Source organism: Myxocyprinus asiaticus, chromosome 44 (assembly GCF_019703515.2).
Source record: "Myxocyprinus asiaticus isolate MX2 ecotype Aquarium Trade chromosome 44, UBuf_Myxa_2, whole genome shotgun sequence".
Classification (NCBI taxonomy): Eukaryota; Metazoa; Chordata; class Actinopteri; order Cypriniformes; family Catostomidae; genus Myxocyprinus; species Myxocyprinus asiaticus.
In genome coordinates this window covers 22,234,079-22,253,125 of record NC_059387.1, presented here as the reverse complement: position 1 = coordinate 22,253,125, position 19,047 = coordinate 22,234,079, and the positions used below count along the sequence as shown (strand labels likewise).

Below are 19,047 nucleotides of genomic sequence, written 5' to 3'. Positions count from 1 at the left end.
GGTTCAACATGATCATGTCTAATGCCATGACATTGATACATTTTTAAGTGTGGGGCTTCAGTGTCCAAATACTTTTTGGGGTACTGTGTATATATATATATATATATATATATATATATATATATATATATATATATATATATATATATATATATATATATATATATATATATAAATTACGTAATACGATTGTATATAATAAAACTTTAATTCACTCATTGACAACATTTGCACACACATAAATTTGCATTATCTGTTGACTAAGCAGTGAGTAGACCACTTCTGTTATCAGCTACTGGCCAAATACCAGCAATTAATCATTCTGGCCAATATTTTGGTCTATCATATTAACTGATAATTTGTTAATAATATAATAATAAGTCGTTAGTACATGGTCCTTGAAAAGTGAGACAATAGGATATAAATGCAACACTGCCATCCAAAGTCAGTCAACAGGATTACATCCGCAACTAATTTAATCTACCTTCATCTACTACAACAAAGCCAACTCCACTCAGTTTCATTAATGTGCTGTTTTATCAAAAACAATTGGGAAAACAGCGCGGATGGACGCCGAAACGTGTTTGGTGTGAACGGCCCCTAACCATTCTGTAAAGTTCAGCCACTGATCTATAAATCAGTTTGTCTATGGAAAAAAATGAATGGGATTTTAACTTCCGGAACCAGACTGTTGGGATACAAAAATCACAGAGTTCGCGCATTGACCCACTGCTGCTTCGTGTTCTATTTCGTGTTCAGTATCTGTTTTTTTTTTTTTCTGTTATGTTTTAATAATTTTGGCATGCCAATAAAACACTTTGAATTGAAAAAGTATTGAGAGAGAGAGAGAGAGAGAGAGAGAGTACGCCAAAATAATTTTAAAACGTTTAAAAGTCGCTGAGCCGTTTGTCCTCACAGACTTGCCGTACCAGACTGCAATTCTCAAGAATCTGCACGTAAAATGTTGGGAAAATAGCCAAGGTGAGAATAATTCTTCATATATATATATATATATATATATATATATATATTTCATTTCATGAAGTCAAGCCATTTTTGGCATTACTGTTTTATTTCTCCTATTATTATTTTTTTAGATAATGAAAAGCGTTTAGTTTTAGGATAGCTTTTAGGATGCTCAAAGTGGTGCAGTGAGCTAAGCTAACGGTAGCTTGTTTGCCCAGTGGTTTTGTAATGCGATGTTTATATTTAAACGTCTTTATGTCGACAGAGGGTGTCCCAAATATTTTATCTACAACTATTGCATAATACTGTGGCTTTGTTTCGTTTTTCATGGACTATGTTATAGTTGGAATGGAATTGCTAGCAAAGTCCCTTCTGACAGTCATGTTTCTCATCCTGAATCATGTGTTTCCCCAAATAGGCAAACTCCTTTTATGTTTTGGATAGAAGAAACAGGCAGGCTTAGAACGATTTCCCCCTACCGGGAAACTACATGCCTGTAGTGTCTATTAAGTCTCTCATCACTGCAAAGCTGATTTATAAATATTTTTAAATATATGTAAATATTTACATAATGTACAGTGCTCTTGGCGTAATCATGACATACTGTATCTAAATCTCATATTTAATGTGCCCGTGGCAGTGCATGGAGCCCTTGGCCTAATGTCTGCTACAGTTTTTTCTGCAAGCCAGGCCAAACAACATAACACCACACTAATGACTGATGAGGTACTTCCTGTGCACTACAGTGATGTTTTGGGGTGGTGTGGGATATAATGACACAGCTGTAGTACCCTGACATTGAGGATTATGCAAAACCTTATTATTTTTCAGCTCGCACTCTATAACACACCCGAGTCTCATCTTAAGTATGAGAATCCCGGGGCCTGTGTAGCTCAGCGAGTATTGACACTGACTACCACCCCTGGAGTTGCAAGTTTGAATCCAGGGTGTGCTGAGTGACTCCAGCCAGGTCTCCTAAGCAACCAAATTGGCCCGGTTGCTAGGGAAGGTAGAGTCACATGGGGTAACCTCCTCGTGGTCGCAATTGGGGTGCGTGGTAAGTTGTGCGTGGATCGCGGAGAATAGCATGAGCCTCCACATGCTGTGAGTCTCTGTGGTGTCATGCACAGCAAGCCACGTGATAAGATGCACGGATTGACGGTCTCAGAAACGGAGGCAACTGGGACTTGTCCTCCGCCATGCAGATTGAGGTGAGTAACCGCGCCACCACAAGGACCTACTAAGTAGTAGGAATTGGGCATTTCAAATTGGGGAGAAAAGTGGATTTAAAAAAAAAAAAAAAAAAAAAGTATGAGAATCCTGTGGTTGGCCATGTTGAGCAGGGTGTGACATCTCTGAGGAAGACAGCAGAACCTTATTTGTCATGGTGTCAGGTATAGTCACCCTCCAATGCTGCTTGACTTCTAGGGAAAGGGGAGAAACAGGAAAATTAATTCAAGAGACTGCTTGCATATCACAATGCATATTGGCTCAATAAAACGGATATTAATATCTGTGTATCTCAGTTTTATATTTGTTTACTTTGTTACAGTATTATCTTCTTAACCTCCAGGAAAAGACACAATTTGCTATGGAGAAAGTACAGGTAAGTTTTGTTATTCATTTTTAGCTATTTCAAGAGGACACTATGCTCGTACTTTAAGTTATGGTTGTGACTAATTATTTCTGAATTCATCAGTTATCTCCTGTCCTATTGCTAAAATTTTCTCCTTTAATCAAAATCTAACTACAAGACTGTTGAGCCTGGTGTGAATACAACCCAAAAGATTGTACGGGGTAAGGACACACACACACACACACACACACACACATACACTTGTCTATACTAGTGTTTGTGTGGTTGTACAAAAAACTAATGAATCTCTTCGATTCACAGATATACATGAGTTTTTGAAAGACCCCCCCATCTGAGTTCTACCCAAGTGTTGTAGGTTTCTCTGGAATCCTGGGACTCTTTCTTGCAAAAGGTACAATTCCTATTCGTACCTTTTTATCATTCATTCCATTCCTGATTTTTCTTTTTTGGGTTTGAGTTGATCACATAAAGACCTTTGATCTATTGCATCTGTTCGATGTTGTTATGATTAACAGTTGATTTGGTTCTTCTTGTGTTTTTATTGCTCAACAGGCAGCGCAGTGAGGAGGCTGATCATCCCCATTGGGCTAATGGCTCTGAGTTCCTCCATGCTTTACCCACAGTATGCTGCCTCTGTTGCAAGTTTACTGTTCTTTCTGTTCAGATGGGCAGAGTCTGTTGCTGTTTCTTGGCAGGCCTTCCAATGCAAATAACAACAAATGACCATTTTTAAGAGTGTGGCAACCAGACTATCACTACTATCAACTACCTACTTTACTGTGTCCTGGGATATGAACATCAGTCACCTAGAGGAAATTCAGTCTGTGAATTGTGTGTTCAGATTGCCAGTGTTCCATCCTCTTTTCTTCCTGTGCAGCTGCCCTTAAGTGTAAAACTTTCAAGTAGGATATTTTGAGAATTTTTCCATGGATAAACTCCAATTAAAGTGAATAATAGACTACTCCCTATCTCACTTGAAAATCCAAGCAAACAAGTAAATTAAATAAACTCCATAAAGGAGTTTCATATTTAAGTTTCAAAATGTAGACAACTTATGGGTCATATATTGTAGGAACTGTATGATTTTAACATGGGTGTTTTTGTTTGTATTGAACAGTTCACAAAAGACTACATCCATTCCTGGGGTTCAGAAGAATGAGTTGTTTTGGAGGAGCTACTGAGAGGGCAGTCATCACCCATGGAAAAGGTAAGTGAGGAGAAATCTGACACTGCGCATATTTTCGGTCCAAAGACTTTCGTCCTATCATTTTAAATGGAAAAAGTCCAGTTGACTAAAATATTATAACACATTTTATGAGGAAACTTTCACAGAAATATTCCAATTATTTAGTCAGTCCAAAGTCAAGGAAGCGAGACCTGATTATTTTTGTCGGTGAGAAACAGAACAATATCAAGTAAATTTTTACTACAGATTTTCTATAAATTCTGCACAAAACATTTATTGGATTAAATGGATTGGATTGAAAATACTGAAGTCATGGATACATTTTATGCTGCCTTTATGTGCTTTTTGGAGCATTACAATTTTGGCCCCCATTCACTTGCATAGTATGGACCAAAATAGCTGAGAAATTCTTCCAAAAATCGTCATTTGTGTTCTGCTGAAGAAAGTCAGTCATACACATCTGAGATGGCATGAGGGTGAGTAAATTATGAGAATTTTCATTTTTGGGTGAACGATAGGAGGAGGATAAGAGCACCCAGAATTTGTGCAATAAAGGCTTTGCTATTATGTAATTTTTTTACCCCATCATTCTTTCTTTGCAGGTCGAGAATGCTCAGACAACAGATTGCCAAAAGGCAAGTTAAGACAAAGCAGTAAGGAGTCCTTGCTTTGAACCTGGTTCTATTCACTTATCAATGTACTGATCAGCTCGTCGGTATTTGCTATAGCACAGTGCTAAGCATATTTACCTTTATTATTTTTGACTTAATGTTTGCCACTAATGCAGTCTTCTTTTTGTTTATGTAGTATGTGCACTATGTAAATTTACTTCTATTTAATGTTGTGTACAATACCCATTTCTCCTGCAGTTGTGTTTTAAATAATTTGGACCAACCTGAAAAGACGACCAACTACCTGAATGCCACTATCTGAAATTAACTGTTTCATTTACCTTATTTTCCAAACAACATTTCTTAGCAAATCTGTGACTTTTAGGACTTTGGTCTCACATATGGGTCTGATTGCATTTCCAGAGTTTTCTGCACAAGTGCTGGCTTTGTTTTATCTAGAGCATTCCAGTATTGCCAAACAAAGATCAAATTTCAAACTTACACAAGCCTTTATAATCATCACACTAACTATTTCACAAATCACATTGATAAGAGTCTTTCCCATGTAACATGAACTTGGCCTAGCCTGGACATACACAAAGGGGCATTCTGCAAAGTACTGCACCCTCCATGACAGTTATTTAATCCGTCCGTTCTCATTTATAGTATATTTCAAGCAGAGCAGGCACTGGTCTAATTGGTTGGGATCATCTGATGGGCAGTGTTCTGCGACTGCTGTCAGACTTGAATAACGTATAACTTGCAAGGAAGGGCAGTTTGTGGCCCTTCATATCCCTTCACCACACTATGATGTCCAGGTCTTTCTTATATAATAAGATTTTTATTTATTTTTTATTTTTTATACAAAACACTAACTTTTGTTTGTAGATTTTTAATGCACAAAATTGAATACAAATAGACTACTGAGAAGCAAGAATAAAATCAACAACTTTACTCAATCAGTAATGAATGCTTTAGCTTCATCTCAAATAGACTAAGTGGTTGCCCGTTTACATGCTTAATGCCCACAGACTATCCTAAAATATTTCAAGTGATTGAAACATATTTGAACTGACAAATGGGTGTGAACTCTCCAAAGTCCATCCTAGAACACAGGAGCTTTGGGCCAGCTCACTCTTCAGCAGACATTTTCAGGAGATTCTCCTTATCAATCCTGAAAAGTCGCCATCCCTCCTGCAGCGAGAGATCGGAAGCCCCGCGACGCTTGTAAAAGTCGATGGACGCCTTGTTGGACTCGGCCACAATGAAATGCATGCTGCTGCAACGACTCTTCACTGCCGTCTGTAGAAGGAAACGGAACTGTTTAATGCTATTTATTGTATCTAGACGTGTAATGCATAACTGTGTTTGGCTGGCAAGCCATGCAGAGCGCTGCGACAACAACCACCTGAATACAATACAAAACTCTCTAACATTGCTGTGGTCGCTTTTATGATTGAAAACAAAAACTGGTTGAATGGTTGAGTTTTGTATTACTGTATCTGTTATCACACCTTTAATGATGCAAACGTTAACATGTAAACAGATGATGAGTAAGTGGCGTATACTTACATCACTGAGTGTTTTCAGGATTTCTGACCCAATTCCAAAACCTAACAGAAGTATGAAACTAGTCAAGGGAATTCAAGGAATGCATACTTTCATAAGGGACACCTTAGAGACACCCTCAGGCCCCTACCTCTGTACTCTTTCATCACATAAAAATCTTCAAGGTATAGCAGCTTGCCAATCCAAGGGTCGTAGGTGAAGTAGTACATGGCAAATCCAATCACAGCATAACCTAAAAATGAACACTGGCGTCTCATACAATTTCTCTACTTGAATGTGCTAAAGTGTTAAAATCTAGTTGACATTTTGACACATTTTTTCCACTTCTGTTCTAACTGAAAACAGTCTGTTCAGCTATTCAACAGGTTGGAGTTCTCTACTACTAAGTTCTCTCTTAGTAACCTTTTCACTATAGTGTGGTGACCTTCGAGAGAATCGATAGTAAAAGATCAGCACCCCAAAATTATATGGTTTTGATGTTTTACCCTCGACTTTACGATGCTCAGCTGGCACCTCCGCGACCATGCAGTGGTAGAATGGGTGGTCTCCAAATCCGTCCTCGAGCAGATCTAAACACAAAATCCTCTTATTGTCTCTGTTGTGCAACTATTGATCAGATTGTACACTTGACGTATAAGTGGTACCGACCAACTCACCTTTCTCAGTTAATATTACTTGGTCTTCCATGTCCTCATACTTAGCAAGTTCCTAAGAAACAAAAATGTGGAGTTAAAAAAAGATGCTTTATGTCGACAACTTGCAAGAGTGAAGAGAGTTGTGAACGGGGTGGGCCTAGGGCTTGTTTTCATGCAAAGAACACAAACAACAGAGGACCCCAGCGTCACACTTGGATACTCCAATAATGTCATGATATGTTTTGACAATCACTTAGTGTTTAATAAATAGCCTACTTGAGTCAGCATCCCAACGAGATGCTTTTTAAGGCAGATTTGTGCACAGTTCAAAAGTTTCGACTGCATTCTTTGGCACCCGAAGCAGTGATTAAATACGTGTGCATTTCAACCAGTGTTAAACTTATATACCTTTATGAGTCGCAATATGTCAGGCACGTCTTTGGGCTCCGCTTTACGCAAATTAAAATTGGCCATTTTCTTCTCTTACTCTTTTTCCCTTTTCTTACTAGTCCTCTATACGTGAAGTGAAGCAAAAGGTGTTTCTTCATTCGCGTCCCAGAATATTACCCTCCGCTGTCAGTCTGGGGTTCTCCTGTATGGGACTCGCATGCAGCAGCTGACCCGGGTGTTTTCACCTGGCTTTAGTAAGTAAATGTTCTTTGTTTATCAACTCGGGCATATATTCACCGGTGGGGGAGGGGCTTGGTTACCATAATAATACATGTCTCCCGTTTCTGACCAATAGCGTTTGTCAATACAGTACGTCATCGGGCACCGTTATTCTTAAAGGAATAGTTCGCCCAAAAATTGAAATTCTTTCATCATTTACTCACCCTCATGCCATTCCAGATGTGTATAATTTTCTTTCTTCTGCAGAACACAAAGCTTTTTAAAGAATATCTCAGTTTTGAAGCTCAATAAAATGCAAGTGAATTGTGACCAAAACTTTGAACTCCAGAAAGCACATAAAGGCAGCAAAGAAGTAACCCATATGACCCCAGTGGTTTAATCCGTGTCTTCTGAAGCAACCCAGCCGAGTTTGGGTGAGAACAGACCAAAGTAAACCTCTTTTTTCACTTAAATCTTGACATCAGCAGTCTCCTTGGCGATCGTGATCTCAAGCTCGATTACACTTCCTAGCACCATCTAGTGCTCTGCGCCAGAACCCTTCAAGTACAGGGAGCCTATAAACTAGCATATAATAGCATAGCATGGCAGACCCATAGACATTCTTTGAGCTGTACACTGGTGAGGAAACAAGAGGCTGTTTTTTTTAATGGATGTCTATGGAGGAGATGCTTCAGTGTGCTGAATAAACTGCTTTTGTGAGGAAACGGCTCATCACTTAATGAACACTAAGCAATCCAGCAGGTTCCTTGACACTGTGCAGAGCAAGCGCGAGAATGGAAGGCAAACCGCAGCTACCTTATGTTCCTCCTGAACCACCAGTAAAAGGAAACAAGAAAAGAAAGACTGTGTTATAAACTTCTACAATGCTTAGACTCTGCTCTGTGTGTGTGTGTTCATGTGTGACAGAGGAGATGTGGCTTTGGAGACACCTCTGAAGTGTGGGCGGGCTCTATCAAAGCTAGCTTGCTAACTGCTAGCCTCTCTGGATTACACACCCTAGCTTTAACTGTCGTAACACACTGGTTGACCGTTACGCTCTCTCCTATGATAGAACCATGGAGTTTGTTATCTAAGCAGGCCTGGATGGGCCTGGCCCACCCAATCATGAACTTGGCCCACTTTGAGAACTACACCTACACCCACCCCTCCAACTATTTGGCCTACCCGGTGGGTCCTATGGCCCACCTTACATCTTAGAGCTGGAGCCAGGCCTGTATCTAAGTAATTAAAATAATCTCTGTCTGCGCATGTGTCAAGCACAAGGAAGTGTTGATCTTTAAATCATGATTGTGCCTAGAGAATACAATAGACCTTATTCAAGCTAGCACCAATTTTGATTTTTAATGGGAATGACAATCAGGCTGTAAGGGATGTACGGTCTCTTCAATGGACTGTACTGCAGTTTAAAGTGATTTTGGATCGTTCTGCAGACAAAACATTGAAAAATATCTTTTTAAGATAATTCAGTATACAAAGAACTCCAGTTGTGGAAAATCAGATAGGCTCAAGGAGCGTTTTACAGCTTTATACTGTTCGTGCCATTGAAGAGATGGTAAATCTATCCCTCACAGCCTCATTGTCTTTCCCATTAAAAATCAAAGATGACGCGAGCGTGAATAAGGTCAATTTGTAATGAAAAAGGAGTTACATTTTGGCCTGTTTTCACTCAAAACTGATTATATTGCTTCAGAAGACATTAATTAAATCACTGAAGTCGTATGGATTACTTTTCTGCTGCTTTTATGAGCTTTTTAAAGCTGTAAAGTTCTGGTCACCATTCACTTGCATTGTATGGACCTACAGAGCTGGGATATTCTCCTAAAAACATTAATTTGTGCTCTGCAGAAGAAAGTCTTACACATCTGGGATAGTATGAGAGAACTGTTTAATTTTTGAGTAAACTATTCCTTTAAGTCATGCTTGGTTCATATATTTTGGCTGGGATCAAAAAAGAACAAGAATGTATATTTTGAAGTGAAAACGATATTACCTTGGAGGGAAATTCTTCCACAATAAACTTAAACAATGCAACTTCATGCCAAATGTTAGGTTTCAGAACGGTTTTCAGCACTTTTATTGCCTGTTTACTACTTTAATGTCCAAAAAAATAACGGCCGTAATTACGGTAGAAGTTGGACCCTTTTTGAGGAAATTTGCGCATTTGTAACAATTTTTACGGTGGTTTAGCCACGCCTACGTCCCAGGAAGTTAATATCACTGTCATGAAGCGTTATTTTTTTCCTCCTCCCGTATTCCAGCATCTCCCGCTATTGATATATTAGGCGTCAAATGATTGGACGAAAGTTGTCTATACGTCACCAGCTTGACGACGCGTTTTGATTGGATGGTTGTCTTATCCACCTTCAATATAAGGCATAGGCAATTCTAAAACTTCTGACACTTTGCCGTTCCGACAGTAAAAAAACTGTTTGTGTTTTTATTTTTATTTATAGTAACTGTACTGGAAAGAAAATAATTAATTATATGTGACCACTTTGTCCTGAACAATAATGAGTAATATGAAACCGATTTTGCCTGGCTCCCACATTTATGGTTTCACTGTATGCCAAATATAAGAATATAAAAAATATCAAGGAAACCATCACTTCCCATGAGAGAATATGTTTTTATTTATTTATTTATTTATTTTATTTATTAACTATTTCAGACTTTTCTGAGAATGCTGTGGGAAAGAAATTGATCAGATATGCACATAGCAATTGATGGTAAGTACATAGCCACCCTTGGAACTGAAAATATTTCAAGGTAATTTCATTCAGTTTAAAGCAGAACTTGAATTGATTGAATAATATATGGTGCAGGTGCATTATTATAATTATAAGGCAGCAAGGTTGGAAAACAACATTTTTAATTCACAGTTGACAGTGTATTTCTCACTTTCCTGTAAGCCAAGAAATATAGAAATATAAAAACTTCAGTTATTTCTTACCATATTCCTAGATAAATAGTTAAGTCCTTTAAGTTCTACTATAAATCTAAACACTGACTTTCACTTTATTAAAAAGGACTTAAATATTGATCTGTTTCTCACCCACATCTATCATATCTCTTCATTAAACCACTTCTATTCTGAACTTATAGAAAAGAAGTGACAAATTATGTTACATATTTTATATTGAGCTGTATGGAATATACCGTATAGTAAATAGATCTATCAGTTGTATAGGACAGAAAAGAGTAAAAACACGCACGTTCATACACCGGAAGCTGCGATATGACATCGTCCCCATTATAATATTAATCGACAAAGCTTTAAACATCCTATTTAAATGCATGTGATAATTTTGTCTTGTCTAATGTAAACCATTTAAAATTTGCACTGAACTTCAGAATTTAGTGGCTGTTTGTTTTTCTGCAACTTATACGATATGATGTCCATCTGTTTATGTTACTAAGGCGATATGAACGACTTCTCAACTGGCCAATCGCAGACCGCTTGTCAGTAGCTCTTAGTGGCCAATCCGAACGCAGGAGGCGGGACCTGGGTGGGGGGTAAAAATGCTGTCATGAGAGAAAGCTGTCATCTCTACATAGACTGAACTGTTATTGTATGACTGAAGACATTCACTGCTGTTATACAATAAAGTATTGAGCGAAAAACAAGAAAGATGTTCTCTCCGCGGTGAGTGTTACATGTTTTTCGTCTCTTGTTTACTCTGCAAGACAGCACATGAGTCACACCAGACCAGCCCTGCCTGAATGTTTTACATAGTTGCTATCTGCAAAGTGTTTTGTATATTTTGTTAATACGTGGCTTTACCTATTGTAGTTTTTTTAAAAGTATAAATTAACTTTTTAAATGAACGTTTCTTCATGCCTTTTCATGTAAACTCACTCCTTTTTATAGGATCCTTAATTCTGCATCATCTTTAGTGTGCAGAAGATTTTCCATGGGTCAAATGTCCAGACAAGTAATGGCTACTATGTCAGAAGGTAATTGTACCGAAATAGATTAACATTTAACAATCCTGGTCAATTATCCACTGTTGGTTTGCAGAGAGTATTGTTTATCCCCTCATTTGCCTTTACATACACCAATTAGCCACAACATTAAAACCAGCTGCCTAATATTGTGTAAATAGCGCCAACCCACATCTCAGAATAGCATTTTGAGATGCTGTTCTTCTCACCACAATTGTACAGAGCGGTTATCTGAGTTACCGTAGACTTTGTCAGTTCGAACCAGTCTGGACATTCTCTGTTGTCCTCTCTCAGGCATGATTGGTTGGTGCCAAATGGGCTGGTTTGAGTATTTCTGTAACTGCTGATCTCCTGGGATTTTCACACACAACAGTCTCTTGAATTTACTCTGAATGGTGTTAAAAAGAAACAACAACAAAAAAAAAAACATCCAGTGAGCAGCAATTATGTGTATGGAAATGCCTTTTTGATGAGAGAGGTCAACTGAGAATGGACAGATTGGTTCGAACTGACAAATTCTACGGTAATTCAGATAACTGCTCTGTACAATTGTGGTGAGAAGAATATCATCTCAGAATGCTATTAGTCTGGCTATAATGTGATGTAAAATAATAGTGTATTCATTTCACTGGAATTAATGTTTGAGTTAGGAAAGTAAATGAAGTCCACTGTAATCATTTTAATAAATTAAGATACAAATATATGAATTATGCATAATGTAACCAGTGTGCCAAGCCCTGACTCAATTTTATATCCCCACAGGAAACTCGTATTTTCTTGTGAGCAATGGTAAAATGGAAGAAAATTTTATTTCCCTGTCTAGTTTTCCTTTAAAGGGATAGTTCACCCAAAAATGAAAATTCTCTCATTATTTACTAAGCATCATGCCACCCCAGATGTGTATGACTTTTTCTCATCTGCTGAACACAAATAAAGATTTTTGAAAGAATATCTCAGCTCTGTAGGTCCATACAATGCAAGTGAATGGTGGCCAGAACTTTGAAGCTCCAAAAAGCACATAAAGGGGGCACAAAAGTAATCCAGAGGTAAAAACCATGACTTCTGAAGCAATTTGATGTTGAGAAACATCAGAAAGTCCTTTTTCCTAAAAATTTCCACCTTTGACCAGCCCCAACCAGTAGGTGGCGATATGCACTTACAATATGAATCGCCAAAAAATAAAAGAAGAAGAATGTAGAGATTTATAGTAAAAGGACTTGATCTGTTACTCACCCACACCTATTATATTGCTTCTAAAGACATGGATTTAACCACTGGATGCTTTAATGCTGCCTTTATATTCTTTTTGGAGCTTCAGAGTTCTGACTATCATTCACTTGCATTGAATGGATCTACAGAGCTGAAATATTCTTCTAAAAATCTTCATTTGTGTTCTGCTGAAGAAAGAAAGTCAAACACATCTGGGATGGCATGAGGGTGAGTACATTTTTTGGTAAACTATCCCTTTAAATTCGGTCTGGATGCTCATATTAGCTTTTAAGGGTTATGCTTAGACTGTCTTTCTGTATGTGGCTTAATAAACTTACTGTATCTCATGGTACATGTGCTTTGACCTTTATTGTTTTTCCTTTTTCAAATGCCTTTACTCTGTGAGCAGCCTGTTCATGCAGTCTAGTCTTGTCTCCATAGAGCCCTTCCTGCTGTCTGTTTTTTCTTTGTCTTCATATTTTATTTTGGAACGATGTAGACCAGGCCATGCTAATCCTCTCTTTGCTAAATCCACCACCCTTCTATAAATGTGTGATGTCTCAGAGGTGGCAAGTTTTTCAAGCTTAATATTTTTCCTCATTTTTTACAGTTCGCAACAGGCTGAGGGAGATAGTTGGGGCATCCACCAACTGGAAGTATGTTACTTTAATAGCAACACTCCATATGTTCTTATTTTTGCAAAATGACAGTCCCTGTTATTTGTGACCTCTTTGCACAGTACACATATGCAGATGATCTGCAACTCACAAAATTATGTGTTGTCTCCATTTCACTGTATAGCAACCATCAGCAAGCAATGGTTGAGCGTGCATCACTAAGCCAGTATCTTGCTCAAAGTCAAGATGAACTGCCTGCAAGGACAATGAAGGACAGTGTAATTGAGGTTCACCTCCCTCTGGGTTCTCAGCCTGCTCTGAGAGAGAAATATCTCAACTATCACAACAGTGTCAGGTACCAAATACTACTGCTAATCCTCACCTGCACTATGATGGTGAATTCCTGGTTGCTTGTGTGCTACAGAATTAGTTGCATTCAGGTACTTTAAAACACATCAACCATGTGTTTTACCATTCTAATCACCAAACACATTTTGTTCTTTTGCTTAAATCCTTTTTTTTTCCCCTTTTTTTTTTTTTCACAGGTTTGGCCGGATTATGGAGGATTTGGACAGTTTAGCAGGCGCTACAGATGCACCATAATAACTGATAATAGCTGCAATAACCACATGATAAGTACAGTGGCAAAACCTCTCAAAGCCCCTTGTCTTATCTCATCCGCTTTTTATCCTTGTCTCCTTAGTGCTCATCTGTTATTCTCACACATGGAATAAGGAGCTGAAAAGATCGCCACTGTCTATTGTCACTGCCCTAGTGGACAAGATTGGTATTCCTCATACTTGCCTTGCATAGAATAATTTATAAAACAGTTATGGATAGTTAGATGCTTTATCACCAATAAAATCCTCAGCCAAATTAAATTAAATTGATTGTGAAATACATTGTATTAAGAATGGTTTATAGTTTTATCAGTTATTCAAATTCGACTTTTATTGTTTAACAGACATGAGAAAAAACATAATCTACCCAGACTGTGATATCAAGTTCACAGGTCATGTCACATGGGTTGGCAAAACCTCAATAGAAGCTAAAATGCACATGACTCAGGTAATCTTTATTTTTTACTTTTAATGAAGCATGTATGTTATTTTGCACATTAGAATGTTATAAAGCTAAGATGACCTGTTTTTTCAGTGTCATGATGGAGCATACACCGATGTATTAGATGCCACATTTGTAATGGTGGCTCGAGATGCTGAAAACAAAAGGTTGGTATGATAGATATGTCCATGAATGATGTGCTATTTATTTCTGTAAATGCTGATGCATTGGGTTTTTCATTGTTTCATCAGGGCAGCTTTTGTAAACCCACTGAAACTAGAGGGGCCAGAGGAACAAGCTATTTTTCAACAGGGGGAGAGTAAGCAGAAAGACTGCCACTAGAAAATGTGAAACATATACACATTTGAAAATTTTACTATTTTAAACTCCTTGAATAAATGTCAACATGCACCATTAACAGTGATGTAAAATATACTTTACAGTTGTTTTGCTTTGTGATTAATCTGAATTTCATGCTGATAAAGGTACTTAATGCTATACCAAATTTTCATTGTTAGTTAACAAGAAGAGGCGGGTGGAGCTGAGCACAGCCTCCCTTCTTAAAGTGGCCCCAACAGCTGAGGAAAGGACTTGTATTCACAACCTGTTCCTCAACACTCTAGACCCAAGGTAAGATTTACTCATCAGCATCATACAGATATACATTTCTTAAAGGAATGTTTCAGGTTCAATACAAGTTAAGCTCAATTGACAGCATTTGTGGTATAATATTGATTAACACAAAAAATGATTTTGACTCGTCCTTCCTTAAAAAAAAAAAAAAAAATCGAGATTACAGTAAGGCACTTATAATGGAAGTGTATGGGGCCAATCCGCAAACATTAAAATACTCACTGTTTCAAATGTATAGCCTCAAGACATAAAGGACATACGTGTAAAAATAATTTTTTTGTGATAAAATCACTTACTTTTTCGGTGTAAAGTTATAGCCAATTTTACAACTTCGTTACCATGACGATGTAATGTCAACAAACCCTAAAGTGACTACAGCTCAAATAATACACAAGTTTGAACAGAAAAATTAATGAAAGTGGTTTAAAAAAATTATAAGCTTCACATTTCTGTGTTTAAACCTTCCAAAAATTGGCCACATTCACGTTTAATGGTTCCCCATTCACTTCCATTGTAAGTGTCTCACTGTAACCACAATATTTTTTTTTTTTTTAAGAAAAGGAGGGACGAGTTGAAATACATTTTTGTGGTATCAATATTATGCCACAAATGCTGTTGATTGAGCTTAACTTGTATTGAATCCGGAACATTCCTTTAAGAAAATATATACCCTCTCTTTAGAACTGTGAGTTTTCGAAGTCGGATTCTACCACCTAACTCAGTTTGGATGGAAGATGCCAAAATGAAAGGGCTCGAGATTTGTCACCCACAGGTGAGAAGAGGTTAAGGCAAAGCACAAGGTTGGAAGATTGTTCTTGTGAATTACTGAAACATAGGCAAAAGTAAAATTTGCAAGCAGGCATATTAATAAAAATGATGCTGCTCTGGAGTGCTGCATATTGCGATTTATTATTTTTTTTAAAGTGATTTTCATGTGAGGACACTAGGGGGACAATAAGAGAAATCAATTAGGAATCTGTGTATAGTTCTTTGTTGATGCATTGCAGTAATCTGTAACACTTCAATGTGCAGTATCTACTTGTACACACTTGCAACATTTGGTGTCACACACAGTTGGATTGTGCAATGTGATTATGTGTTTGTATTTGATTTGGACTGTGCATCATACAGGAAAGAAATATATTCAACCGAATATTCGGTGGCTTTCTGATGAGAAAGGCCTACGAACTTGGTTGGGCCAATGCCTGTGCATTTGCGTAAGAGAATCCCCTTTGTTATTCTGTTTAATATTTCCTGTGAACAAGTCAATCATTTCAAATCACATGGCTGTATTTCTACTTTTCAGTGGCTGCAGACCAACCCTGGTGGCTGTAGATGACATCTTGTTTCGGAAACCAGTTGAAATTGGTTCCTTGCTATTGCTGTCCTGACAGGTTATTAACCATTGCTTTCTATGCTTTTCAAACTTATTTAAATATAATTAGCACTAACGATAATTTTGTAGGCAAGCTTTTGCTCTTCAGACTGATATGACTGACAATACATTGTTGTCAGGTTTGTTACACAGAAGGGATGCACATCCAGGTCAGAGTTCACACAGAAGTGCTCGACCCTTTGACCCGGCAGCACAGCACCACCAATGTGTTTCACTTCACATTCCGTGTAGAGAAGGATGTCCCAGCTGTTGTGCCACAGAGTTATGGAGGTCAGATTTCTTATGAATATTGTTAAATTTGGTCCTTTTTTTAGTGTTATTGCTATAAATTCTTATATTACTGACATCATTATTGACAATAATCTTACATCATGTGGTCATCTATAGAGTCTATGCTTTACCTGGATGGAAGGAGACACTTTGATGAGACCATGAGAAGCCAGTGTTGAGTATTCTGGGATGTGCCGACAGTATGTGATTCCTGCCAAAGCAACATCCAGCACTACAGTTAAACGAGTGTTTATGTGTGATGTCTGCTTTTATTTGAACAGTTCTGTCTGTTTAATTTTCACAATATACTGTATTGCCTACTGCCATTACATATACCTGTATGCACTTTACCTATTTAATATTCTTATTTCCTCTCAAAATTTCAAGTTTACTGCAGGAGAGACACCTTCAGAGAAAAGAACTATAATTAAGACATTGGTCTTGTGGACATTGGATTTTTTAAATTATTTTCTTTTCTGGAAGTGCTTGTATTTATTTATTTTTATCCAGGCATAACTGAATTATGTCACTGTCCCCATCTACCTGTTTTGTCATTAGGAGCAATAACTGACCATAGTTTGTTTGCAATGTAGAATGCAATATATGATCAAATATATCGGGAGAGATGTATGTTATTAAAGATCAACAAAAAAGTATCTTAAAAAGACTTTAAAGTAAGAGACGTACACACTCTAACTTTCTAAGTCTTGTACACCTTGATCTCCTCTGAAAGGTTTCACTGAAGTTGGTGATCAAGGTATGAGGATTTGACCTCAGCTGCATTTTAAACTTATTCCACCAACTACCAACATACCTGTCCTAAAGAGCACTTAATGGATAGGTTTATCAGTTATATCTGCATTGTGTTTCAGAATGCTCATAAATTGGCTTGTAGAAAATTTTTTTTTTTTTAACTACTTTTCAGTTCAGCCAAACTGAGGATTTCCCTTTGTCAGTTTCTGCATAATTATTAAATAGAACAAACATTCATAGAAATTTAGAAAAGATGGTAGAATGGGCCTAAAATGAAGTCTGTATGCCGTTAATGTTAAACTTTAAAATACATAGTCACACTACCTGGGCCAGACTGACCATAAAATGACAAATGTATGCATGTCTTTTAAATATGTTTTAGTGCACAACATATATTTATCAGCATATACATTATATGTCCCTCTATTTTATTTTTATTTGTATTTTTTATAAATTTTTCAAAATGCTTTTATTATTTTGTGCCTTCAATTCTCGGTCATTTGTTACAGACAGATGTACAGTATAAACAAAAAATAAATATGCCTATCTGCATCTCAATTAGCAGACTAACCTAACAGACTAATAATAGCCTTATTTGTAATGTTCATCTCAGAATAAACATCTCAGAATTCCCTTTTAACAGATGGTTTAAGAACACTTTAAACAGAGCTGTTTTGTTAAAAGGGATATTTCACCCAAAAATAAAAATTCTCTCATCAATTACTCACCCTCATGCCATCCCAGATGTGTATGAATTTCCTTCTTCTGCTGAACATGAAGATTTTTAGAGGAATATCTCCATTTTGTAGGTTTTTAAAAATGCAAGTGGATGCTGATCAGACTTTTGAAGCTCCAAAAATCACAGACAGTTAGAATAAACATCATCCATATGACTCCAGCGGTTAATTTAATGTCTTCTAAAGCGATACAGTCACTTCTGATGCAAAAAAGATAAATATTTAAATACTTTTTAATTATAAACCATCGCTTCACATGACTGTGGAGTTTATGCGGTCTCTCGTGTGACGTGTTCGCGTAGCCATGTTACGGACATAATCTCACTTGTCTCAGCTGAGAAATCCAGGATAAGCACACAAACGCACCATTGTGAGTAAAGAAACAGATAAATACAGATCTAAACCAAAACCAACGAAGCTTCTGTACAGCGTTCCTCCTACTCAGCTGTAAATACTGCTGCTCTTCTGTGTGTGTTGCAGTTCTCGTGTGAACATGCCAACGTGATTATGTCACACCCGCATACTGCTGCTGACCGGAAGCAATGCTTTATAGTTAAAAAGTACTTACATATTGATATTTTTCACACCAAAAGCAATCGTATCGCTTTAGAAGACATTCATTTAACTGCTGGAGTCGTATCGATGATGTTTATGCTGACTGTCTGTTCTTTTTGGCGCTTCAAAGGTCTGATCACCACCCACTTGCATTTTAAGGACCTGCTGAGGTAAAATATTTTTCTTCAAATGTGTTCTGCTGAAGAAAGAAAGTCATATACACCTGGGATGGCATGAGGGTGTGTAAAAGAGAATTTTCATTTTTGGGTGAACTAACCCTTTAAATGGTCTCATAAGACTATCATAAGATTTTGCATATCAGTACAGACTTGAGTCAATAATCAGGATCAGCTTTTGTGTTAGCATCTTTTGTAGAACATTTCTTCTTAAAACTGTTCTATACTCTCAAATACTTGTGCTATTACTATCACATCATAAAATGATCCTGTTCAGTGTTTTGCCTTAAAGGAATGGTTCACCCACAAACTATAATTCTCTCATCATTTACTCACTCCTTTTTCACTATAAATCTCGCCCTCTGCAGTCTCCTAGGTGTTATCATGATTTAAAGCTTGATTACACTCCCTCGCCCTTAACACGTGCGATGAGTGCATGTATTAAACCGCTTCAGTAGTATGGGTTACCTTTATGCTGCCTTTATGTCCTTTTTGGAGCTTGG

At 37.4% G+C, this 19,047-nt stretch overlaps 2 protein-coding genes across 3 annotated transcripts; one reads left to right on the top strand and one right to left on the bottom strand.

Annotated features, from left to right (window-relative positions):
* The first annotated feature begins 929 nt into the window (after positions 1–929).
* LOC127434771 (acyl-coenzyme A thioesterase 9, mitochondrial-like) lies at positions 930–17,712 on the top strand. The gene is made up of 23 exons (XM_051687734.1): positions 930–981; positions 2,519–2,572; positions 2,721–2,763; positions 2,864–2,954; positions 3,116–3,185; positions 3,681–3,770; positions 9,863–9,920; positions 10,612–10,837; positions 11,063–11,148; positions 11,899–11,925; positions 12,956–13,001; positions 13,147–13,317; positions 13,508–13,545; positions 13,666–13,749; positions 13,927–14,030; positions 14,118–14,191; positions 14,276–14,343; positions 14,543–14,654; positions 15,339–15,429; positions 15,789–15,874; positions 15,964–16,051; positions 16,173–16,323; positions 16,441–17,712. Exons 8-21 carry the CDS (start codon positions 10,824–10,826, stop codon positions 16,046–16,048), a joined length of 1,086 nt encoding a protein of 361 aa, XP_051543694.1. The 5' UTR covers positions 930–981; positions 2,519–2,572; positions 2,721–2,763; positions 2,864–2,954; positions 3,116–3,185; positions 3,681–3,770; positions 9,863–9,920; positions 10,612–10,823; the 3' UTR covers positions 16,049–16,051; positions 16,173–16,323; positions 16,441–17,712.
* Positions 5,298–7,272, bottom strand: LOC127434774 (diamine acetyltransferase 1-like). Of its 2 annotated transcripts, XM_051687740.1 has the most exons (6): positions 6,973–7,270; positions 6,586–6,637; positions 6,415–6,498; positions 6,060–6,161; positions 5,933–5,973; positions 5,298–5,662 (listed from the first exon to the last, which is right to left on the bottom strand). In XM_051687740.1, exons 1-6 carry the CDS (start codon positions 7,036–7,038, stop codon positions 5,492–5,494), a joined length of 516 nt encoding a protein of 171 aa, XP_051543700.1. In that variant the 5' UTR covers positions 7,039–7,270; the 3' UTR covers positions 5,298–5,491. The 2 variants fall into 2 exon arrangements, with proteins under 2 accessions (XP_051543700.1, XP_051543701.1); XM_051687741.1 differs by lacking the exon at positions 6,060–6,161 and having other exon boundaries at positions 6,973–7,272.
* Positions 17,713–19,047: the final 1,335 nt, after the last annotated feature.